At 41.8% G+C, this 26,159-nt stretch overlaps 2 protein-coding genes across 4 annotated transcripts in view; both read right to left on the bottom strand.

The window, feature by feature from the left end:
* adgrg1 (adhesion G protein-coupled receptor G1) overlaps positions 1-23,364 on the bottom strand; it is a 33,983-nt gene extending 10,619 nt beyond the window's left edge. For 2 of the 3 annotated variants that reach the window (XM_058078836.1, XM_058078838.1), the window contains exons 1-3: positions 16,098-18,912; positions 528-594; positions 204-463 (exon numbers count right to left, since the gene is read on the bottom strand). In XM_058078836.1, the coding sequence (XP_057934819.1) occupies positions 204-463; positions 528-594 (327 nt within the window). In that variant the 5' untranslated portion in view covers positions 16,098-18,912. Of the gene's footprint in view, positions 1-203; positions 464-527; positions 595-16,097; positions 18,913-23,305 lie in introns of those variants that run through there. The other variant, XM_058078837.1, reaches the window with a different exon arrangement.
* Positions 23,239-25,988, bottom strand: syap1 (synapse associated protein 1; the record flags this gene model as incomplete). The annotated part of the gene is made up of 6 exons (XM_058077878.1): positions 23,239-23,514; positions 23,600-23,747; positions 25,300-25,349; positions 25,435-25,586; positions 25,664-25,803; positions 25,884-25,988. Coding segments are annotated over 6 exons (726 nt in total), but the record flags the coding sequence as incomplete, so codon positions are not given.
* Between the last annotated feature and the right edge of the window lie 171 nt (positions 25,989-26,159).

Below are 26,159 nucleotides of genomic sequence, written 5' to 3'. Positions count from 1 at the left end.
TAGTGTTGTGAGAAGTAGAAAAAGAGAAGTAAAAATATTATAATTACGAGAAAAAAATGTATTGAAGGAAAGTTGTAATAGTTGGTAAATATAACATAAAAGCAAAAACGTCAAAAAATGGCAAAAAATAGCTGTATTTTGATGAGAATTAAGTCAAAATATTATGAGTAAAAAAAAATTAAAATAAATCATCATGTATCTACCTGTAGCTTCAGCTGGTCCTGCAGGGGCTCCCACTGCAGGCAGAAGCTGCTCTCCTCTTGGGTGCCGAGAGCTTCAGGACCGAGGTGATGCACGCCGGAGCGTCGACACTGAGCCGCCATGCGCCCGCTGACGACCAGAGACTTCTCGTCGGCCGATATGGAGAGGCCGTCGCAGCCGGGGGCGATGTCGAACCTCAGGCTCAGCGGGTGTTTGCCGTGACGCCAGGTGCCGCAGAAGTTCAGGTCCCGGTCGCTTGAAGCTAGCGTATGATGAAACAATATTAATGTGTACCTCGGTGTGACTAGCGACTAGGGTGACCTTACCGGTGGAGCGGAGCAGGATGGCGATAATCAACGCCGCCCGCAGACGCTCGGCAAGCGGGGCTTCCATCTGTGACAAAAAGAACAACTCTTAACAAAGCATAAAATACCACAGCAGCTAGCACAGGGGTCTCAAACTCAATTTACCTGGGCGCAACTGCAGGGTCTTGGGACACATGCTAACTCGCAAACTAGAGAGCTAGCGACCTAAACGGTAGCCTCCAAGTTATGTCCTTTAAACTTAAAAAGCCAAAAACTTACCACTTCCACACGGATAGGGAGGATAACTATTAACAGTTATTTAACCTTTAACATGAACATTAATGAAACGTAATAATTTTTTCTGGGTACATGATACCATACAGCATCCATATCAAACTTGCGCGGCCGCACTAACATTAAACTTTCATATCAAGGCGGGGGCCTCAAACTAGTGTCCTGCGGGCCACATTTGGACCGCGGGCCGCGTGTTTGAGACCCCTGAGCTATCATATAGCATGTATTTAAAGCAGCGTGCCCTCATCGACAGGCAAAATAACGTTTTCTTAACGATACAATTCTTATCCACAGGACCGCGTCCCAGCTTCACGCTGCTATCAAGGAACACAAACACAGTGGGACGTTTGTGCACTCTTATCAATGGAAACAGTCTTCCACTTCAACACACACACACACACACACACACACACAACAACGATTTCCTCTTTTTCAACCCTCTGCCAGTTTGATATTATTCATTCCAACAATGAGATGTCACAATGCTGACATGGACTTCAGTCACGACTCCTGCAGACCTCGTCCATCCATGCATTTTCTGTACCGCTTAACCTGATGAGGGTCGTGGGGCAATCACGGTTAATTGGTCCCAACTGAATTCCTGCAAAGCAGGACTGCTTATTTATAAACGGAATATTTTCGGAGTATAGAAAAGCCTTCTAAACGAGACAGGAAAGAGCAGACCTCCGCCAAGCGTCAAAGTTTCCTCCCATTACATTTATTTATTTACACTTATTTTATCTACATATTTACATTTTTTTAAAAACATACCATGGAAGGGGTTGGATGACTTGAAGAATGCTAACAATGCTAATGTTAGCATGCTAACACTTAAGAGCGCTGTGTCTTTGTATAAGTGCTAAAAATGGTAGTATAATTATGTTGGCATAGTAACATTAGCATGCTAACACCCAAAAATGTGGTTGTGTGAATAATAATAATAATAATTAAAACTGCAAGCAGTGATGAGCGGGCTCGAGCACCCCGACGCGGTCGGGGGTACGCGCGGGTCGGGGGTACACGCGGGTCGGGGGCGCGCGCGTGTTCGGACGGGCGCGCGGACACACCGTACGAAAAACCGCAACGATGGGATAAGCGGTAAGGGAGTTACGGCACTTGCAATTTTCCGCCCGGAGGGGGCGACGCCGGCGGCGAGGCTGGTGCGCGGTCACGTCCGGTCCGGCGCCCCGAACCGCCATAAAAAAATTTGCGACGATCGGACCGTGCGGTAGGTACTTGCGGCGGATATACGTTTCCGCCTGTCGGTGGCGCTATACAGTCTATGCGCCCACACGGTAACGGACCGGAGGGTACCCCGAACCACCAGAAAAATATAGGTGCCGATCCGACCCTGCGGAAGGAAGTTACGGCTGATATACATTTCCACCAGTTGGTGGCGCTATAGCGTATGTACACACACTGTCATAGACTAAAGGGTACCCCGAACCACCAGAAAAAAATTCGGGCAGATCCGACCATGTGGGAGGAAGTTACGGCAGATATGCATTTCCACCGGTTGGTGGCGCTATAGAGTCTATGGACACGCAGATTCAAAGAGTGGAGGGTGACCCGACCGACCAAAAAAAATTTAGAGACGATCCGACCATGTGGAAGGAAGTTACGGCTATATACATTTCCACCAGTTGGTGGCGCTATAGAGTCTATGTATACACACAGTCATCGACCAGAGGGTACCCCGAACCACCAGAAAAAATTTGGGACCGATCCGACCATGTGGAAGGAAGTTACAGCTGATATACATATCCACCAGTTGGAGGCGCTATAGCGTATGTACACACACTGTCATAGACCAGAGGGTACCCCGAACCACCAGAAAAAAATTCGGGCAGATCCGACCATCTGGGAGAACGTTACGGCAGATATAAATTTCCACCAGTTGGTGGTGCTATACAGTCTATGTACACACACAGTCATAGACCAGAGGGTACCCCAAACCACCAGAAAAAATTTGGGGCCGATGCGACCATGTGGAAGGAAGTTACAGCTGATATACATTTCCACCAGTTGGTGGCGCTATAGTGTATGTACACACACAGTCATAGACCAAAGGGTACCCCAAACCACCAGAAAAAAATTTGGGCAGATCGGACCAAGTGGGAGGAAGTGACGGCAGATATACATTTTCACCAGTTGGTGGCGCTATAGAGTCTATGTACACACAGTATAACAGACCAGAGATTGACCCAACACACCAAAAAAATTTCAAGACAATCTGACCATGAATCAGGAAGTTATGGCAGATATACATTTCCACCAGTTGGTGGCACTATAGAGTCCATATACACACACAGTCACAGACTGGAGGGTGACCGAACCCACCCAAAAAATTAGGAGACGATCCGACCATGCGTGAGGAAGTTACAGCAGATATACATTTCCACCAGTTGGTGGCGCTGTGTTTTGAACATGGGTTCTGGAGCGTTAGGTGCGTCCTGTCATGATAGACTTCTCCACCGAAAATCATAGTGATACGTGCAACGGGTGGCGAGGGATAATGATTTGAAACTTCTAGGTGGCGCTAGTGTGTCAATTTAGATTGGTGTCACATGGGAGCACCACCAGGGCGCTCAGGCCTGGATTCTGACCTTACGTGTAAGATTTCAGCAGCCTGTGACCTTCTGCGGGCGAAATATGAGCCTTCGATGGTCAATGGCGAAGGCTGACCATTCGCCGTGGCCACGCCCACCACATGTGCTTTACACACATCACAGTCCATCAACTGACATCATCAGTCTGTCAGTCAAACTGTGTATTGACTTTGATGTACATTGCTTCAAGGCAAGGCCAGACACCAGGCAGGGCCAGATAAGGTAAAAGTTAAGGTTAAAGTAAAAGTTTGGTGGCGTGCCACGCCCACATCATAAGTAGCAGCCCAAAATCCTTCGCAATTTAACGTGGGCCATCCGTCTAGTGTCCGTTGATGCTACAACGGACTCATTCGGTCAAACCCCCTAGGAGGAGTTCGTCGAGATACGACCCCTACATCCTCCCCCAAATGGCCGCCGCCACCTAAAATGGCCGACTTCCTGTTGGTTTTTGAACATGGGTTCTTGAGACTTTTTTGTGCGTCCTGTCACGAGTGATGTCTCCTCCGAAAATCATGCCCATACGTGCAACGGGAGGCGAGGGATAATTATTTTAAAACTTGTAGGTGGCGCTAGTGAGTCAATTTGGCTTGGTTTCAAATGGGGGCCCCACCAGGGCCCTCAGGCCTGGAATCTGCCCCCCCTTATGAGTTTTCAAGCACATGCGACCTTCTGCGGGCGAATGATGACCCTTTCTTTGTAAACGGCGAGGCCTGAGCATTCGCCGCCAGGCCACGCCCACCACGTGCGCTTTTCCTGCATCATGGTCCATCAACAGGCTTCACCAGGCTGTCAGGCAGTGACCTTGTGACCTCGGTGTTCATCTGATGAATCTCCTGCCAGAAAAGGCCTCATGTAGATGACACGCCTTTAGCCTGTCGCCAATAGGTGGCGCTGCGACGAAATCAGGAAGTGACCTACGGGGACCTTCGGGGCGGGGCCATGATCACATGTACCAAGTATGATGAAGATCTGACCATGTGGAGGCAAGTTATTCACGTCTACAGTTACGCTCAGCGTGCAAGGCCCGGGCAGATGAAAAAGGGCAAAATTTGGGGGCGTGCCACGCCCACATCGTATGGAATATCCCAAAATCCTTCGCAATTTAACGTCGGCCAGCCGTCTAGTGTCCGTTGATGCAACAACGGACTCATTCGGTCAAACCCCCTAGGAGGAGTTCGTCGAGATACGACCCCAACTTCTGGCCCGAAAAAGGCCGGCGCCATCCAAAATGGCCGACTTCCTGTTCGTTTTACAATATGGGTTCTTGAGACTTTTTGGTCCGTCCTGTCACGATAGACGTCTCCACAAAGTTTCGTGACGATAGGTGAAACTGGTGTCGGGGGCCAATTTTTTCAAAAATAAAAGGTGGCGCTAGAGAGTCAATTTTGGAACATTGTTTTCGGGACCCCCACCAGATCGAAATTTTCGGCAGACCTGACGCGCTTGCAAAATTTGGTGAGTTTTCGGGCATGTTCAGGCCCTCAAAATGGCCGTCGAATCGGCAGAATAATAATAATAATAATAATAATAATAATAATAATTAAAACTGCAAGCAGTGATGAGCGGGCTCGAGCACCCCGACGCGGTCGGGGGTACGCGCGGGTCGGGGGTACACGCGGGTCGAGGGCGCGCGCGTGTTCGGACGGGCGCGCGGACGCACCGTACGAAAAACCGCAACGATGGGATAAGCGGTAAGGGAGTTACGGCACTTGCAATTTTCCGCCCGGAGGGGGCGACGCCGGCGGCGAGGCTGGTGCGCGGTCACGTCCCGTCCGGCGCCCCGAACCGCCATAAAAAAATTTGCGACGATTGGACCATGCGGTAGGTACTTGCGGCGGATATACGTTTCCGCCTGTGGGTGGCGCTATACAGTCTATGCGCCCACACGGTAACGGACCGGAGGGTACCCCGAACCACCAGAAAAAATTAGGTGCCGATCCGACCGTGCAGAAGGAAGTTACGGCTGATATACATTTCCACCAGTTGGTGGCGCTATAGCGTATGTACACACACTGTCATAGACCAAAGGGTAACCCGAACCACCAGAAAAAAATTCGGGCAGATCCGACCATGTGGGAGGAAGTTACGGCAGATATACATTTCCAACAGTTGGTGGCGCTATAGAGTCTATGGACACGCAGATTCAAAGAGTGGAGGGTGACCCGACCGACCAAAAAAAATTTAGAGACGATCCGACCATGTGGAAGGAAGTTACGGCTATATACATTTCCACCAGTTGGTGGCGCTATAGAGTCTATGTATACACACAGTCATAGACCAGAGGGTACCCCGAACCACCAGAAAAAATTTGGGACCGATCCGACCATGTGGAAGGAAGTTACAGCTGATATACATATCCACCAGTTGGAGGTGCTATAGCGTATGTACACACACTGTCATAGACCAGAGGGTACCCCGAACCACCAGAAAAAAATTCGGGCAGATCCGACCATGTGGGAGAAAGTTACGGCAGATATAAATTTCCACCAGTTGGTGGTGCTATACAGTCTATGTACACACACAGTCATAGACCAGAGGGTACCCCAAACCACCAGAAAAAATTTGGGACCGATGCAACCATGTGGTAGGAAGTTACAGCTGATATACATTTCCACCAGTTGGTGGCGCTATAGTGTATGTACACACACAGTCATAGACCAGAGGGTACCCCAAACCACCAGAAAAAAATTTGGGCAGATCGGACCAAGTGGGAGGAAGTGACGGCAGATATACATTTTCACCAGTTGGTGGCGCTATAGAGTCTATGTACACACCCAGTCATAGACTGGAGGGTATCCCAAACCACCAGAAAAAATTTGGGGCAGATCCGACCATGTGGAAGGAAGTTACAGCTGATATACATTGCCACCAATAGGTGGTGCTATACAGTCTATGTACACACAGTATAACAGACCAGAGATTGACCCAACACACCAAAAAAAATTTCAAGACAATCTGACCATGAATCAGGAAGTTATGGCAGATATACATTTCCACCAGTTGGTGGCGCTATAGAGTCCATATACACACACAGTCACAGACTGGAGGGTGACCAAACCCACCCAAAAAATTAGGAGACGATCCGACCATGCGTGAGGAAGTTACAGCAGATATACATTTCCACCAGTTGGTGGCGCTGTGTTTTGAACATGGGTTCTGGAGCGTTAGGTGCGTCCTGTCATGATAGATGTCTCCACCGAAAATCATAGTGATATGTGCAACGGGTGGCGAGGGATAATGAATTGAAACTTCTAGGTGGCGCTAGTGTGTTTATTTAGATTGGTGTCACATGGGAGCACCCCCAGGGCGCTCAGGCCTGGATTATGACCTTACGTGTAAGATTTCAGCAGCCTGTGACCTTCTGCGGGCAAAATATGAGCCTTCGATGGTCAATGGCGAAGGCTGACCATTCGCCGTGGCCACGCCCACCACATGTGCTTTACACACATCACAGTCCATCAACTGACATCATCAGTCTGTCAGTCAAACTGTGTATTGACTTTGATGTACATTGCTTCAAGGCAAGGCCAGACACCAGGCAGGGCCAGATAAGGTAAAAGTTAAGGTTAAAGTAAAGGTTTGGTGGCGTGCCACGCCCACATCCTAAGTAGCAGCCCAAAATCCTTCGCAATTTATCGTGGGCCATCCGTCTAGTGTCCGTTGATGCTACAACGGACTCATTCGGTCAAACCCCCTAGGAGGAGTTCGTCGAGAAACGACCCCTACATCCTCCCCCAAATGGCCGCCGCCACCTAAAATGGCCGACTTCCTGTTGGTTTTAGAACATGGGTTCTTGAGACTTTTTTGTGCGTCCTGTCACGAGTGATGTCTCCTCCGAAAATCATGCCCATACGTGCAACGGGAGGCGAGGGATAATTATTTTAAAACTTGTAGGTGGCGCTAGTGAGTCAATTTGGCTTGGTTTGAAATGGGGGCCCCACCAGGGCCCTCAGGCCTGGAATCTGCCCCCCCTTATGAGTTTTCAAGCACATGCGACCTTCTGCGGGCGAATGATGACCCTTTCTTTGTAAACGGCGAGGCCTGAGCATTCGCCGCCAGGCCACGCCCACCACGTGCGCTTTTCCTGCATCATGGTCCATCAACAGGCTTCACCAGGCTGTCAGGCAGTGACCTTGTGACCTCGGTGTTCATCTGATGAATCTCCTGGCAGAAAAGGCCTCATGTAGATGACACGCCTTTAGCCTGTCGCCGATAGGTGGCGCTACGACGAAATCAGGAAGTGACCTACGGGGACGTTCGGGGCGGGGCCATGATCACATGTACCAAGTATGATGAAGATCTGACCACGTGGAGCCAAGTTATTCACGTCTACAGTTACGCTCAGCGTGCAAGGCCCGGACAGATGAAAAAGGGCAAAATTTGGGGGCGTGCCACGCCCACATCGTATGGAATATCCCAAAATCCTTCGCAATTTAACGTCGGCTATCCGTCTAGTGTCCGTTGATGCAAGAACGGACTCATTCGGTCAAACCCCCTAGGAGGAGTTCGTCGAGATACGGCCCCAACTTCTGGCCCGAAAAAGGCCGGCGCCATCCAAAATGGCCGACTTCCTGTTCGTTTTCCAATATGGGTTCTTGAGACTTTTTGGTCCGTCCTGTCACGATAGACGTCTCCACCAAGTTTCGTGACAATCGGTGAAAGTGGTGGCGGGGGCTAATTTTTTTTAAAATTCAAGGTGGCGCTAGAGAGCCAATTTTGGAACATTATATTTGAAACCCATAAAATATAAAATTTTTCGCCAGACCTGATGCGCTCGCCAAATTTGGTGAGTTTTCGGGCATGTTGAGGCCCTCAAAAAGGCCGACGGTTGGCAGAATAATAATAATAATAATAATAATAATAATAATAAACATTACGATTACAATAGGGCTTTCGCACTGGTCAGTGCTCGAGCCCTAATAATAATAAACATTACGATTACAATAGGGCTTTCGCACTGGTCAGTGCTCGAGCCCTAATAATAATATAAATAAAGATAAAATATTAAAGAAAAAAAATGTTTTATTTCTATAAAGTTGTAATATTTTGAGAAATTATGTTATTATTATAATTATGTTAGCATCATAACATTAGCATGCTAATCCCAAAAAATGCGACTGTGTGAATAATAATAATAATAATAATGTGAAACAAAGATAAAATATTAAAGAAAAAAATTTGTTATTTCTATCAAGCTGCAATATTTTGAGAAATTATGTTAGCATTATAATTATGTTAGCATCGTAACATTAGCATGCTAAAAATGTGATTGTGTGAATAATAATAATAATATAAAGATAAAATATTAAATATTTTTTTATTTCTATAAAGTTGTAATATTTTGAGAAATTATGTTAGCATTATAATTATGTTAGCATCGCAACATTAGCTTGCTAACACCCAAAAATGTGACTGTGTGAATCATAATAATGTAAAATAAAGATAAAATATTAAAGACAAAAATGTGTTATTTCTATCAAGTTGTAATATTATGAGAAATTATGTTAGCATCGTAACATTAGCATGCTAACACTCAAAAAATGCGACTGTGTGAATAATAATAATGTAAAATAAAGATAAAATATTAAAGACAAAAATGTGTTATTTCTATCAAGTTGTAATATTACAAGAAATTATGGTAGCATCGTAACATTAGCATGCTAACACAAAAAAATGCGACTGTGTGAATAATAATAATAATAATAATATAAATAAAGATAAAATATTAAAGAAAAATGTGTTATTTCTATCAAGTTGTAATATTGAGAAATTATGTTAGCATCGTAACATTAGCATGCTAACACCCAAAAAATGCGACTGTGTGAATAATAATAATAATGTGAAACAAAGATAAAATATTAAAGAAAAAATATGTTATTTCTATCAAGTTGTAATATTATGAGAAATTATGTTAGCATCGTAACATTAGCATGCTAACACCAAAAAATGTGACTGTGTGAATAATAATATAAATAAAGATAAAATATTAAAGAAAAAAATTGCTATTTCTATCAAGTTGTAATATTATGAGAAAGAAAGCTATAATAATAAAAAAAAGCTACAATATTACGGACACAATGTAATAATATTACGAGTAGAAAATGTCCCAAGATTATTATGATAATGATTGAAGATGGAAATATGTGGAAAATCTGTGGAAATCCCCACAAGTTGATAGTCATAACAATAGTATTTTAATAGTCATAATAGTATTTTCCACCTAAATGTCAAAACTCAGTGGTGCTTTTTTCTTGAAATTTAACCGATTACCTCACTGGTAAAGGTACCCAACCCCCCCCCCCCCCCCCCCAAGGTGTACACAGACACTTAATGTAGGCGGACCAAATAAACAAATGAATATAAGACGTGCCCCACCCCCGCCTGAGGTCTTTTCATGCTACGTTTTAGCCGAAAGGCGAGCAAACAAGAGCCGACATTGAAGTGACACAACTTCTTTGCGGAGCTCGTTAGGCATCCGCTAACACTCATCAGCCGTCACACAGGCTTCCTTCTGTGACTCACAGCGGCCTCATCCTCCGTGACCCGACTGTAGGCGGCGTCTTGATGGATGGGGACGCACGTACGGGAGAAGCACCAGCTCAGCGTGCTCCTGAACACAACACTCTTCTGTGTGCATACGCACCCTCACGCAAGTACGCTACGCTACACAGGAAGTAGGGTGTGTGTGTTTGCTTTTTGGCGGCCCTCTCACACGTGCACACACACACACACACACACACACACACACACACAGACACGTTTCAGCTTGCTGAAACACGCAACAAACCCACGCTATTGTTACCGCTTATCCACCGTATCACGAAGGCCTCTGTGACCTACCACGCATGTTACCGTGTTTGTTACCGTGTTTGCCAGTCAGTTCTTTTTCATGCACCCCGCATCATCATACCGGGATATGAGTCACTGCGTGTTACCATCATCTTCATCTTCACCCAGGCACACATACAATAAAATACCATCATCATCATCATCATCATCTTCACCCAGACACACATACAATAAAATGTGTCATAGCAAGTAGAGAGAACATTGAGGACAACGACTATGACTCAATACGCGCAAAAGCGGAAATAATTGACTGCAAAAAAAAGTGAGGGCACCCGTGTAGTGTGGTCCAGGGGCCATTTTGTGTCTAGTGTCTGTTTACTTGCTTTATTCAACATCATTCTTCTGTAAAGTGTCTTTGAGTATTTTGAAAAGCGCTAAACAAATAAAATATTATTTATTATTTTTTTTTAAATTAAATTGACCCTTTTTTTAAATAAAATTCAATTAAAACAAAACAGGAAAACATTTGGGCCCTCTGCACATTATATAGTTTATTAAATGTCATTTTTTAAAAAGGAAGAAATAATAGAACAGGAAAAAATGGAAAAAAAGAGTGGTAATTTAGTGGCATGGGCATTTTTTTATTGGCCATTAGCATGCTCTAAAAAAATACTAAAAATAATTAAACTAATTACAAAAGAACAATTTATAAAACAGCAATTATTATAACAACAATTTATATATATATAATATATATTTATATTATTATTTTTTAATAGTAATTATTACACACTCAGCACATGAAAAAAGTAAAAAAAAACAACAAAGAAAACAAGAGCATAAAGTCATAATATTAAGAGAAAAAAGTTCCAATATTATGAAGAAAAAAAGTGTACAGTTTTTTGGAAAATTAGGTTGAGAAAAAATTATAATATTATGAGAATAAAGTCCAAATAATACAAAAGTCAAGTCAAGAGCATAAAGTCATAATATTAAGAGAAAAAAGTTTCAATATTATGAAGAAAAAAGGTGTACAGTTTTTGGAAAATTAGGTTGAGAAAAAGTTATAATATTATGAGAATAAAGTCCAAATAATACAAAAGTCAAGTCATAATATCGGAGAAAAAAAACTAAGGGATGAAATTAAGCATAAATGGAAAAATGAGAAAAAAAATACAACGTTGATGTTTGGGTAGTTTTCCAAGATGTACAATAAAAGAGGCGCCCGCATCCTTTCATTTTTCCGTATGCATCCTTTGGTGGGAAAAGTTGGGATGCCCCTGAGCTAGGGTGTCAGGTAAATGTTTTATTTCACTTTTCCAATGTGTTTAATTCCTCTTAGCACGTCCTCCACATGCTTATCACCTGGTTCAATTGGAGCCAGAAGACACCTGATGCGTTCAGGGCCGCACAAAAAGTGCGACATCACAACGTTTGAGTGGCTGTATAGAGTTTATTCCAGCCTCATATCAAATACAACAATGCCGTGTTCCTTTCCACTCAAGTCATCGCCAGAGAATTTCCTCATGGAATCGCTCGGCCTCGGCTTCCTGCACAGCACGTTGCGGCTCCCCCAGACCACAATCACGTTTGGCTACGGAGGAGCACGGCTGGCGAGGGACGCTCCTGTCACGGCTCGGCCCCCGTCCTTTCATTCAGCGTGGCTGCACACACAGGCGGGGAATGTCCGAGGAAGAGTGGATCGGGAGACAATAGCAGCGCTTTGTTGTCTCGCCGCCGCAGAGCTGCGCTGACAGCTCGCGTGAATGAGGGTTAAAGGTCAGCGGCCCCCCTTTCTGAACGTTCATCCCTCATAGCCGACAACAACGCAAAAGAGAAATGATGCTTTTTCGTTGTTATTTAAGTAAACATTGGCATTTTTGCGTAGAAACCAAAGTGTACCAGGGAAGTCAAATGGAGGAAAAGTGTGATGATAACCATAGAGCCACAGACCATAGACCTTTATAGTACTCACCTCCATCTCTCTCAGCCAGCAAACGTCTATGTTTATTTAGTTTGATCAAACAAGGTTAAATGGCAGGTACACAACTGAAGCAAACAATGCTAAACAGTGCGTGGGAGTAATTTTACTTTACTTTTATTTATTCTAGTTTTATACAGTTAAACAAAGGTCAAATGGAAGACGGACACTGTATTGTTGTTAACTGTTACATACCATTATGGCAGCAAATCAGGTAATATAGCATGTGTGAGTAGTTTTACTTTACTTTTATTTAGTTTTCTCACAGTTATAGAAAAGGTTAAGCTGAAGATGCACAATGTATTGTTTTTAACTTTTAACATACAACGGCTAACTCCTTTACATACCATTGTGGCAGCAAGGTGAATTAGCATGTGGGAGTAATTTTACTTTACTTTTATTGAGTTTGAGTACAGCAAGTACACCCTTTACTGTCTTTTCACTGAGCTTTTAATAGATATTACGATCAAATCCACAATGTATGTTTTTTTTAATTAATACACAGCGGTTAGCGACTTAGTAGTTTTACTTTGTTTAGTTTTATCAAACACAGAATAAACAGCAAGGATAATTTATTGTTTTTAACTTTGAATACAAAGCAGTTAAACTTATTTTTTCACTTGCATGACAGTAAACAATGTTAGGTAGCAAATGTGAGTAATTTTACTTTACTTTTATTTAGTTTGATGATTATATACTCCATAGTTTGACCCTTGAACAAGCCAGGCTGCCGTTTTACGGTTCTTATCTGGCTAAAAGGAGCGTAGGTTTCGCCCACACCTCCATGTCTTACGGCACGTCACGCAACAACACGTGTTTTGTGCAGAAACAAAAGGCATCTGAGAGCGTTACGCGGTCTGGAAACTTCTTTTTTATCGCCGCCGTGAGGTATGTGCACTGTGCAACAATGTCGTTAGCGGCTGCCAGTGCCGCTGTGTAAGATAAGATGTGGGTTTGTTTCCCCTCGCACAATACAACACCCCCCCCCCCCCCCCCCCCCCCCGTGTGTGTGTAGATTTACAGCTCCGGACTACAGTACTTGCGTCGTGGAAAAACGGCAGCTCGGAGTCATATCCTGAGCTGAGATCCTCTGTGGGACTCGACCACGCTTGGCAGGAAGTCAAATGACATCCTACGGCGCAGGTAGGAGCAGAGAAGATAAAAGCTCAAGTTGAAGTGGAGGACCCCCCCCCCCAGAAAAGATGGCTTGGAATGCTCCGTGGGCTATGCATTCTTGCTATCGCCATGGTGATGCTGTGTGTGTGTGTGAGACGGTTATCTGTACCTCGAAGTAAGGAAATTGGTGGAGCAGGTGGAATGTGACGGACATTTGGGAATTAAATCAATAACAGCACACAAACGGACAAAGGCCAGCATGTTAATTAAGATCATCACCCCCCCAGACCCCCTTTGCTGTGACCTTAGGTGAGGGTCACACGCTTCGATTTGCCATCAGGGGGGCTTTCTATTCCTCGTTATATACAGAATTAAGTCAACACTAAAAAAAAAGGGGGGGGGGGGGACACGCCCACTGCAGTGTTTGCATTTCACAAAGTAAAAGCACCGAAACAGTATTCATTCACTTAGCATGCATATTACTTCATGCTGTTTTTTTTTTTTGTTTTTTTTTTGGGGGGGGGGGGGGGGGGGGGCAAATATATGAAATATTACAGTGCATTTCTTACATCAATCAAATAAAATAAAAAGATAAAAAGATATAATCATGTTCATGCCACAGTCTTGTTTTCCCCTGTTATTATTATTGTAATATTATTATTGTCATTATCATTATTGTCATTATTGTTATTCATTCATTCATTTTCTACCGCTTTTTCCTGGAGCCTATCCCAGCTGTCTTCGGGCGAGAGGCGGGGTACACCCTGGACTGGTCGCCAGCCAATCACAGGGCACATATAGACAAACAACCATTCACACTCACATTCATACCTATGGACAATTTGGAGTGGCTAATTAACCTAGCATGTTTTTGGAATGTGGGAGGAAACCGGAGTACCCGGAGAAAACCCACGCATGCACGGGGGAGAACATGCAAACTCCACACAGAGATGGCCGAGGGTGGAATTGAACCCTGGTCTCCTAGCTGTGAGGTCTGCGCGCTAACCACTCATTATTGTTATAATCTTTATCATTATTACCATTATTACTGTTATTATCACCATTATTATAATTATTAATATTACCATTTTCATCATTATAGTTGTAACAATTTTTGTAATTTTTTTTTGTAATTTTTTTAATTTTACAGACTTCATTGCTTCTTGTAGAGTGCTGTATCATTCCATCTGTTGTTTTCTGAAATCCACAGTATTTGTGCTTTTATTGTTAATTTATTAGCCCAGTTTATTTAGTTTATTGGCAACAAATAGGAAAAAAATTGAATTTCATTCTCCTGGGATGTTTCCAACCAGCTAAAAACACCCAATAATCCCTAATAATGGATAAGCATAATCTCATTTAAAACATCTGTATGGGGGTACAAACGCCTACATCGCAACCACTCACTATCACAATCCTACCTATACGCAATTTAGCATCTCCATCCAAGGAAGAGAACATGCATGTTTTTGGAATGTGGGAGGAAGCCGGAGTACCCACTGACTGTGTGGCCAACATGCGGTATCCTAAAAATAGTATTTAACACAAAAAAAGGGAAAAAAAATAATGACAATATAAAGTTATAACATTACAACAAGAAGCTATCATGAAATTAGTGGTTAGCATGTTGGCCACCCAGTCAGGAGACCGGGAAGATTCTGGGTTTGAATCCCTGTTTGGGCATCTCTGTGTGGAGTCTGCACGCTCTTCCCTGTGTGTGTGTACCTCCCACATTCCAAAAACACGCATGTTAGGTTCACTGGAGAGACTAAATTATCCGTGTGTCTGTATGTGCCCTGCTATTGGCTGGGCACCAGCCTGGGGTGCACCCCGCCTCCCACCCACCCAAAGTCAGCTGGGATAGGCTCCAGGATACCTCCAGCACACAATAAGCTTAGAATGGGAAAGAACATTGTCATTTTATGGGAATTAAGTAAAATATTCAGAGAAAAAAGTCATACTTATGAAAAAATTATTGAAATTTTACAGCAATAAATATATATAAAATATAATATTATATATATATATATATTTTTTTTAATACAGCTTTTAAATGTTATTTTACAAGTTAAAATAAGATTAGAATGTTTGGTTATGAATTATTACTTAGACAGGAGAAAATTATTATATGAAAATTTAAGTCATAACATTATCAAAGTTGAAATATTTGGAAAATTTTAAACCAGCTGTAATTTTAAGGGCATAAAGTTAAAATATTACAAAAATAAATTATAAATTACAAACTTGTAATATTAAGAGGGAAAACAGTTGAAATTGTAATATGAGGACCAATAATAGTGTATAAAAAATATCCAATTGTTTGAAAGTTGTAATATGACAAATAAATAAAAAATAATAATGTATGTTATTTTTATTTATTTTTTAAAATAGGCTGTGCTTCTCCCTACTCCTTTTCGAGCAAGTTTACTTGTAAACGTGACGTTTCTTCACGTAAACAATCTCTAGAAATACTTCCGTTGTGTGCATCTCTACCTGCGATAGTGTGTGAAAATCTTTGATTGTGCGGAAAACCACAAGATGGCTTCTGTTACATGAAAGACAAATGCCTCCTTTTCATGTTTTAACCTTTAAAATCAACCCACATCCATTCAACCAAAAAAAAAACCCAAAGGTGTGAAAATTGGGGTGAAAATGTCACTTCAATGAGACACAATTCACTTGTTTAGCACAGAAAAAACAAATAAAAACTGCGAAAATTACCGTAAATTCTAATATAGAGGTAAACACAAATTAACCTTAAGACTTGCTTGTTTGCGATAAATAGTTGCTAAAAAGTCTTACCTGAGACTCTTTTACACAGGTGCAGACCGCCAAGAAACGTTAGGATGTGTACAGTATCCAAAAAAAAACACAAATTTGTCCCGTCGAAAGGAGCAAAAGTCGCCCGAAGAGAAGAGAGACTTTGGCCGTGAATGTGCTGCTGATTCAGTCCATCAAACAAGCCGGAGCAGGTTGCTAGCAAATTGAAAGGCAGGACCCACACAAGTCGAGTTCACTTCTTCTGTTCTTATGATATAAACTATATTTTTAAAAAAACAGCAATAGTGAGCTTTTACAGCTTTGATAAAACATTGAAAGGTGTCAGGAGTGTCCGTCGAAGAGTGTCTACTCACACTGAGCCTTTGACCGGTGACGCTCTTGTCAGCAACCGCCGGGTGGAAGTCTGGAAGGTGGAGTTGCTGTGCCTCTGCTTGACAACAGTAGTGTTTCCGGTATACACTTTCACAACAAAGCCCACACTCAAGGAATCGCACAGAGTCACATTATTTAAATTATAAACTATTTAAATAATGTGCAATGCTGACTTCACGCTCTCTCTCTGTTTAATCATACATATAAACATAGCATATTAGCATATTCACAATAACATATTAAACGATACAATCCACACTGATGCTTAATGATTAATTTATTTTGAAGATGACACCCACTGTAAGCTTCCTTTCTGTTCTAAAGTACGTTGTGTTTTGTTTATAATAGTACAGCATGGAATCCCTCAGGGATAATTCAGTTCAATTTGGGGAATTATTATGACATAGTATGACTTAAAAATGTCACTTTAATATTTCAACTCTTGACTACTAAATTACATTTTTCACCTCATGATATTAACACTTTAATTTTCATGAGAAAATAGAAGATGGACAGACAGAAAATGGATTCTTAATAAATAATATTATAAATAAATTGTAAAAATATAAATATTCTTAATAAATAAACACAACAAAATGAGGTATTTATTATTTTTTTGTAAGTATTTTTTTAATGAAATTAGGTCTGGAAAAAAGTTCTAATCTTATGGGAATAAAGTAATAATATTACAAGAAGTTTAAATATATGGAAATATATTGAAAATATATGGAAATATATGAAAATATATTACGGTGATTATCGTAATGAGCACGTATTTGTCACCAGAGAAGCACGCGGGCTTTGCAAAACCTATTGTTTGTCCTCCTCGATGGCTTGTGAAAACCACAGGCTTCTTCAACCAGCAATGCCGATTTGGACTTCCTGTTAGTCTCCATGTGGAGCACAGTTACACACAGCCACAGTGGATTCGATTAAGGAGGTAGGAAACACTCTAGAATTCCATCCTAAAAAGGTGACAACCAACAGAACCAATGTTGTAATAGCAGAAATATGACTTCCTATGGGGAAAACTGGCTCGTTTTTTTGTTTTGGTTTTTGTCTGATGTTTAAGAAGGAATTAATGGTGACAACCAACAGAACCAATGTTGTAATAGCAGAACTATGACTTCCTATGGGAAAAACTGGCTCGGTTTTATTGTTTTGGTTTTCATTTGATGTTTAAGAGGGAATTAATGGCGACAGCCAAGGTGCTGCAACACAGCAGCAACAGAACCAATGTTGTAATAGCAAAACTATGACTTCCTATGGGAAAACTGTCTCGTTTTTTGGTTTTCGTCTGACGCTTAAGAAGGAATTAATGGCGACAACCAAGGTGCTGCAACACAGCAGCAACAGAACCAATGTTGTAATAGCAGAACTATGACTTCCTATGGGGAAAACTGGCTCGGTTTTGTTTGTTTTGGTTTTCGTCTGATGTTTAAGAAGGAAATAAAGGTAACAACCAATAGAACCAATGTTGTAATAGCAGAAATATGACTTCCTATGGGAAAAACTGGCTCGGTTTTATTGTTTTGGTTTTCATCTGATGTTTAAGAAGAAATTAATGGCGACAACCAAGGTGCTGCAACACAGCAGCAACAGAACCAATGTTGTAATAGCAGAAATATGACTTCCTATGGGAAAAACTGGCTCGGTTTTATTGTTTTGGTTTTCATCTGATGTTTAAGAAGGAATTAATGGTGACAACCAACAGGACCAATGTTGTAATAGCAGAACTATGACTTCCTATGGGGAAAACTGGCTTGGTTTTGTTTGTTTTGGTTTTCGTCTGACGCTTAAGAATGAATTAAAGGTGACAACCAAGGTGCTGCAACACAGCTAAACAGAACCAATGTTGTAATAGCAAAACTATGACTTCCTATGAGAAAAACTGGCTTGTTTTTTTTGTTTTGGCTTTCGTCTGATGTTTAAGAAGGAGTTATTGGCAACAACCAAGGTGCTGCAACACAGCAGCAACAGAACCAATGTTGTAATAGCAGAACTATTACTTCCTATGGGGAAAACTGGCTCGGGTTTGTTTGTTTGGGTTTTTGTCTGACGTCTGAAGGAATTAATGGCGACAACCAACAGAACCAATGTTGTAATAGTCATATGAATAATAATAATAATAATAAATAAAACCCTATTAGCGAGTGCCGTAGAGGTGTCTGGGTGCAGGGTGAAGGTGAAACCCGAGTAGGTGTTTTTAACGTGTGCAGTGATTGTGATGAGGGCCTGGCTGGTCCAAGTCACAGCTCAGTGCTCCGCTGCACCTCTGCTGCACCTCGCCTCGTTGATGGCTCATCTATTAACGTCTGCCGCGCTCGTAGATGATAAGATTAAGTGGACCGCAAAGTCTGGCTCCGACTCCTTTTGCTTTCTCTTTCTCCTCCTCGTCTCGTTTCTCACGCCCTGTGTGAGCGTGATAACAAATGCCAGTTTTATCACCGCTGGGATGGCGGGCCCTTCCTGAGCAAACAACCCCCCCCCCCCCCCCCCCCCACGCCCACAGATGAGGCGACAAGAAGCCAGGTGTTCTTCAATGGAGCAACCTGATATTAAAAATACGTTTCCACAATTAAAAGGCCTGCATGGAAAAAGCTCAGAGCGCAGTGATGTCATGTGACACTGTCTTTTTTTGTGTTTGCTAGCAAACACTTCCTAATGAAAACCCACAGTAGCGCCTGAAGTGTCGAAAAAAAGAGGAAACGACAAAAAACCCAAATCATTTTTCATGATGAGAAACAAGCAAAGGATGCAGGTTTCATCCGATTCCCAGGCTATGAAAGTGAGAGCATCGCTCTTTTTTTCCGGAAGGTTTTTTACAAGCGCATTGATCCGACTTTGGTGGAGTCAGCAGCTCTCTTCCATCGCTTGGAATTTCAGCACAATTCCACCAAAGGGTGCACTTTAATTATCTGGGTTTGGAATATTTTAGATGTTTTCATGCAGATTTCATAACTTTGTCTCTTTAAAAAAAAATACATACTGAAATATAAGCCAAATGTGTTAAATATGTCTTAAATATGTCTGAATATGTCATACATTTTGGTGGGAATTATCTTCTACACTCCTCCATTTTGGAAAAAGTACATTAAAAGTCCAAATTATAAAATGTAAAAGTCAAAATACAAAACAGATATCCCAAACTATGAGATAAAAAGTCTAAAATAGCAGATATAAAAGTTAAAATTGCAACACAAAAAAGCCAAAAATTATGAAACAAAATGTCAAAATTCCAAATTAAAAAGTGAAAATTATGAGATACTGATAATTATGAGATAAAAAGTCTACATTATGAGACCAAAGTATAAATGACAAGATAAGGAATCAAAATTATGAGATATAAAAGTTACAATTGAGAGTAAAAAAAAAGGTAAAAAATTCTGAAAAAAATGTCAAAATTACAAAAAGAAAAATAAGATAATTATGAAATTAAAAACTCAAAATTACGAGATTAGGAAGTGAAAATGATTAAATTTGAAGTTGCGAGACAGAAAATCCAAATTATGAAGAAAATGTCAAAATCACTAAATAAAAAGTGAAAATTATGAGATACTAATATTTATTATTTTCATCTACATTATGAAACCAAAACTATAAATGACAAGATAAGGAATCAAAATTATGAAATATAAAAGTTACAATTGAGTCAAAAAAAAAGTCAAAATTCTGAAAAAAATGTCAAAATTACAAAAAGAAAAATAAAATAATTATGAAATAAAAACTCAAAATTACGAGATTAGGAAGTCAAAATTATGAAATTTTGCGAGACAAAAAATCCAAATTGTGAAGAAAATGTCAAAATCACTAAATAAAAAGTGAAAATTATGAGTCATAATTCCAGATGCAAAGTGTGCTTTTATGAATATACCATATCTCGGTCAGCCATATTTGCATGTCGTCTTCTCTATTTTCTCCATCACACCCTTTCTGCCCCCCCCTAATCATTCTTGGTGGTTTCCCAAGGGCGTAGTGTTGCTATTTAACCCCAATATATATCTATATACATATAAATATCTATATTTCTAGACATATAAACACAGCATACTGTTTACATATTTGTGTGATGTCTCATGTCTGGAACACACACACATATACACAAACATATACACACACACATACACACACATGTGCATGCATGCATTATTAAAAGGTGCTTAAGCAATAAAAGGTCCACATGGGGCAGGTGGCTTTGTTGCCATGGTTACGGCCGAGAGCAGCTGGGGGTTGTTGAGCCGCGGTGATAAACGGACAAAAGACACAACAGGAAGAAGAATTGATCCTTGGGAGTCGCCTCCTAACGACACAACTGTCAATCAAGAGGGAGGCAAGGGCCCGCCCACGTCAGCATTCATTGCCTCTGTGATTTAGATCTTCACCTTTTTTATCTATTTTTATCTCATCCATCCATCCATTCATCATCTATCCATCCATCCATCCATCCAACACAGCGGTCTTCTACATTCTATTCATTCTTAAAATATATTATCGGAATAAAATCAGACTATGATGGGAATAAAGTCATAATGATATGGGAATAAAGTCATGACGATATAGGAATAGCATCATATGATGGGAATAAAGTCATAATGAAATGAAATAAAGTATGATATGGGAATAACATCATATGATGGGAATAAAGTCATGATGATATGGGAATAACATCATATGATGGGAATAAAGTCATGATGATATGGGAATAACATCATATGATGGGAATAAAGTCATGACGATATGGGAATAACATCATATGATGGGAATAAAGTCATGACGATATGGGAATAACATTATATGATGGAAATAAAGTCATGGCAATATGGAAATAAAGTCATAATGATATGGAATAGCATCATATGATGGGAATAAAGTCATGACGATATGGGAATAAAGTCGTCATGATCTGGGAATAAAGCCATGACGATCTGGGAATAAAGTCACGACGATATGGGAATAAAGTCGGCATGATCTGGGAATAAAGTCATGACGATATTGGAATAAAGTCATGACGATATGGGAATAAAGTCGTCATGATCTGGGAATAAAGTCATGACGATATGGGAATAAAGTCGTCATGATCTGGGAATAAAGTCATGATGATATTGGAATAAAGTCATGATGATATGGGAATAAAGTCATGACGATATGGGAATAAAGTCGTCATGATCTGGGAATAAAGTCATGACGATCTGGGAATAAAGTCACGACGATCTGGGAATAAAGTCACGACGATATGGGAATAAAGTCATGACGATATGGGAATAAAGTCGTCATGATCTGGGAATAAAGTCGTCATGATCTGGGAATAAAGTCATGACGATATTGGAATAAAGTCATGACGATATGGGAATAAAGTCATGACGATATGGGAATAAAGTCATGACGATATGGGAATAAAGTCATCAACCCTTAAGTTGTGTTTGCTGTCTTTCGGTGTTGATACCCAGCATCCATGTTCCACTTTGGACAACAGATAGATGATAGAAGACCTGCTGGGAGGCGGCTTTGTGTGTGTATGTGTGTGTGTGTGGACTTATTTGTACTTGCAGGAACACGTCTACCCGTCTGCCCGCAGTTATGCCGCTACGTGATTACAGACTTTCCACAAAGCAAAACATCCAACCCGTTCCTTCCTTTAACATCCTTCCGTCTCGGCCCTGATGGGCCTTCTTTCTCCTGCAGGACCACCGCTACGCCGCTTCGGCTGCAGCCAAAACATCCACTTCATCCAGCATGACATTGAATGCATCATCCTAACACCGATAACACGCCTGCACCTCATCATGTCATAGATGATAGATGTCAATTATTAAAGGACAAAATGACTTTTTTGGAATACTGTATTCTTTTTATTTACATAATTCACCTAACTTGAGACTGACTGTACAAGCCAGCAAAAAGCAGCAGCGGAAAGAAAGAAAGTTCATTGTGGTTCCTAGGTTAGTTTTGGGGCAGTGTGGCGCCACCTAGCGCCAAATGCCCGCCATTGCTAAGAAAGTCATTGAAGAGAAAGCCAGGATTTTTGTAATAAGGTAGATCAATCCGTACATTGGTGGGTTTGTTTTATGCGCCTTGAAGGGCCAGCAGGGCGCTACAGAGAACTCCAAAAGCTTTTTTTTATGCTAGGAAGAGGTTTGATGGCGCTACCTACAGGGTAAAAAAAAAAAGGTCTTTCGCTCCCCAGAAAACAAAAATATTATTTTAAAAACACCGGTGATTTTTTTAATGCTCGGAAGTGGTTTGATGGCGCTACCTGCAGGGTAAAAAAAGGTATTTAGCTCCCCAGAAAACAAAAATATTATTTTAAAAACACCGGTGATAGCTAGTGATAATAATAGTAAATCTTTTTTTATGCTAGGAAGTGGTTTGATGGCGCTACCTGCAGGGTAAAAAAAAAGGTCTTTAGCTCCCCAGAAAACAAAAATATAAAAAAAACGGTGATAGCTAGTGATAATAGTAAATCTTTTTTTTAATGCTCGGAAGTGGTTTGATGGCGCTACCTGCAGGGTAAAAAAAAGGTCTTTAGCTCCCAGAAAAAAATATTATTTTAAAAACACCGGTGATAGGTCGTGATAATAGTAAATCTTTTTTTATGCTAGGAAGGGGTTTGATGGCGCTACCTGCAGAGTAAAAAAAAAAACACACAAAAAAAATGTGGAAGCTAGAAGTCCAGCAGAGGGCGCCATCTTGCAAGTCAATCAACATTTTCCAGCAGGAAGATGCCTTCCTTGACAAGACGTGATGTTACTGACAGTATCAAAAATAGCAGTTTCTCCATTTGGGTGGGGGGGTGGAGGGTGGGGGGGCAGGGTGACCCCCCCCCCCCCCCACAATTAGCGGTGACCTACAGTACTCACTTGCTACGATGTCATCGGTAAAGTTGTGGCGAAGACAAAGTTTTAAGGAAATGTCCGTCTCCATCGATGCGTCCCCATCTAGCCGTCGTCGGCCTGCAGCATCTTCTCGATCTCCTGATCCCACTGGTCGTCTTTGTTGTCCGATTCGGCCACCACCTCGTACTCCTGCAGCTCCTGCTGCAGCTCCTTCTCCCAGTCCGACTGCTCCTCTGGAGGAAGAAGAAGGAGAAGGAGGAGAACGGTGAGGACCTCAGGCGCTCAAACGAGCCACCAGAGAAGCGGACTGATGCCGACCGTCGGGAGTGGCGTCTTTATCCAACACCAGCTGCTCCATCTCCTTCCTCAGGTCCTCCTGGTCGATGGCCGCCGAGTCGAATGCGTCGCTCACAAACTCAGAGACGCCGGGACTCGTGGAGATCTCTTCGTCTTCTTCATGAGGAGGCTGAGGGGCGTTTAGGGACAGTAGATTTTATTGTGGTCATACCCAACAAGGCCATTAGATTGGTAGCAGCAGATGCTAATGTGGATGCTAAATCATGCTCCTTCATGACATAGGGGGCGCTGTGCCGAAATCGAAAATCGGCCAATCCTTTTTTTTTATCGATGTTAGAACATCGCCTTCAGAAACGTTGGAGACGTAAATTGCCAGTAGCGACCAAGCTAACGACACGTTTGGTGAGCCAACTGTCCTACTTACAGTAAAGCATGATGGCGCTAGTGCGCATGAGTGCTACCGACAACATGGAGCTTCTGGGTCAATAGCAATCCCACTAAAAAAAAACACAAATTTCCACTGCCTTCCCAATTATTATGCAAATGGGATTTTTATTATGTGTTAAATATTCTTTTTTTTTTTTTTTTTTAAAGGATAAATGAAATATTTTCTATATTTGTGTGGAATAAAAGTGAAATATGAACAAAAATGTAAATCATGTTTAAGAAAATTCTCTTAACACTACTGGAACATTTGAATCCCCAATTTTACCATGTTAATATGAACCATGAGGCGTTGTGTTCAAAGACACCACGGAATAAAAAATAAAATTTTCAAGGATAAATGACAGGAAATATTTTCTATATTTGTGTGGAATAAAAGTGAAACATGAACAAAAATGTAAATCATGTTTAAAAATATTCTCTTTTAACACTACTGGAACATTTGAATCCCCACTTTTACCATGTTAATATGAACCAGGAGGCGTTGTGTTCAAAGACATCACAGAATTTTTTTTTTTTTTTTAAGTTGAGCTCACTGTTTGGAGAGTACACGTAGTGTCTGGGATTTCCCAGGTTTACTTCAAAGCAACAAATTGTACATCTTTCTGTTTGTGTGTCCCCACAAGCACATGCAAGGACATGGATGTAACGCTCGGAGCGCCCCTAAACGCACCTTGCTGTGGTTTAGTGACAATGAGGAAGTGCTGGATTAGAGAGATACATCTATGGTGTTGGCATGACAGAGGGGTGCTAATTATGGATTTTGAGCTAATTAATTAAAAATATAGGCATCACGGCGGTCGAGTGGTTAGCACGCAGACCTCACAGCTAGGAGACCAGGGTTCAATTCCACCCTCGGCCATCTCTGTGTGGAGTTTGCATGTTCTCCCCGTGCATGCGTGGGTTTTCTCCGGGTACTCCGGTTTCCTCCCACATTCCAAAAACATGCTAGGTTAATTAGCGACTCCAAATTGTCCATAGGTATGAATGTGAGTGTGAATGGTTGTTTGTCTATATGTGCCCTGTGATTGGCTGGCCACCAGTCCAGGGTGTACCCCGCCTCTTGCCCGGAGACAGCTGGGATAGGCTCCTGCACCCCCCGCGACCCTCGTGAGGAAAAAGCGGTAGAAAATGAATGAATGAATGAAATATTCCCTTTGTTTTATTATTATTATTTTTTTAAGGATAAATGACAGGAAATAATTTTGAGCTAATTAATTTAAAAAATACTAAAGTAATACTAAGTGTGTGTGTGTGTGTGTGTGTGTGTGCGTTACCTTCTGCATGTCATTGATGGAAACAGGCGGCGTTTTCGGCCTGACGTTGTCTATCAGGACATCAAAAAAAAGAGGGTTGTGACGTTATGCCCGCATGCAAAAATACCGTTCTTAACAAAAACGGCGCCATCCTACCCGTTAAGACCACGCCCTCGGGAGACACGCCCGCCCCTCGTTCCTCGCCGTCCTTTTGTTGCTGTTGGGCCGCCAGCGCCGTCAGCTGCGCCGACTGCTTGACCAGCGACACGCGGTAGAAGTAGTTCCTCCAGAACACTTCCTCCTTCACGCTGTTAAAAAGACAACTGCGGTGACATACACGCACTCTCGAGGGGGGGGGGTCACAAAAAAAACACGGTCCACTGACTGCTTGGGCACCAGGTCAAAACGCATGCGGTTGAGGAGTTGGTCTTCCTCCAACATGACGGCAGCCAGCGGGTACATTTGTTCCATGTCGAAGTGGAATTGGACGCCGGCGGGGGGGTCACGCAGGAAGTTCCGCTTGTCCTAAAACGGAATACAACATATTCCTTTTAAGGTGCACAATGCTAGGTATGCTACGCTGTGGTTTCTATTAATTCTCTTACAGCCGACAGAGCCAGGATCTGCTGCTGGATGGTCTCCTCTTCGTTGTAGCCCACCCAGGGGGGGACGGCCGCTTCTGGATGATTTAAAGAAAGAGAGAGAGAAAGAAAGAGAGAAAGAAAGAGAGAAAGAAAGAGAGAGAGAAAGAAAGAGAGAAAGAAAGAGAGAAAGAGAGAAAGAAAGAGAGAAAGAGAGAAAGAAAGAGAGAAAGAGAGAGAGAGAGAAAGAAAGAGAGAGAGAGAGAAAGAAAGAGAGAGAGAGAGAGAGAAAGAGAGAGA

The sequence above is a fragment of the Doryrhamphus excisus genome, chromosome 7 (assembly GCF_030265055.1).
Source record: "Doryrhamphus excisus isolate RoL2022-K1 chromosome 7, RoL_Dexc_1.0, whole genome shotgun sequence".
Taxonomy (NCBI): Eukaryota; Metazoa; Chordata; class Actinopteri; order Syngnathiformes; family Syngnathidae; genus Doryrhamphus; species Doryrhamphus excisus.
This window is presented reverse-complemented; position numbering and strand designations above follow the sequence as displayed.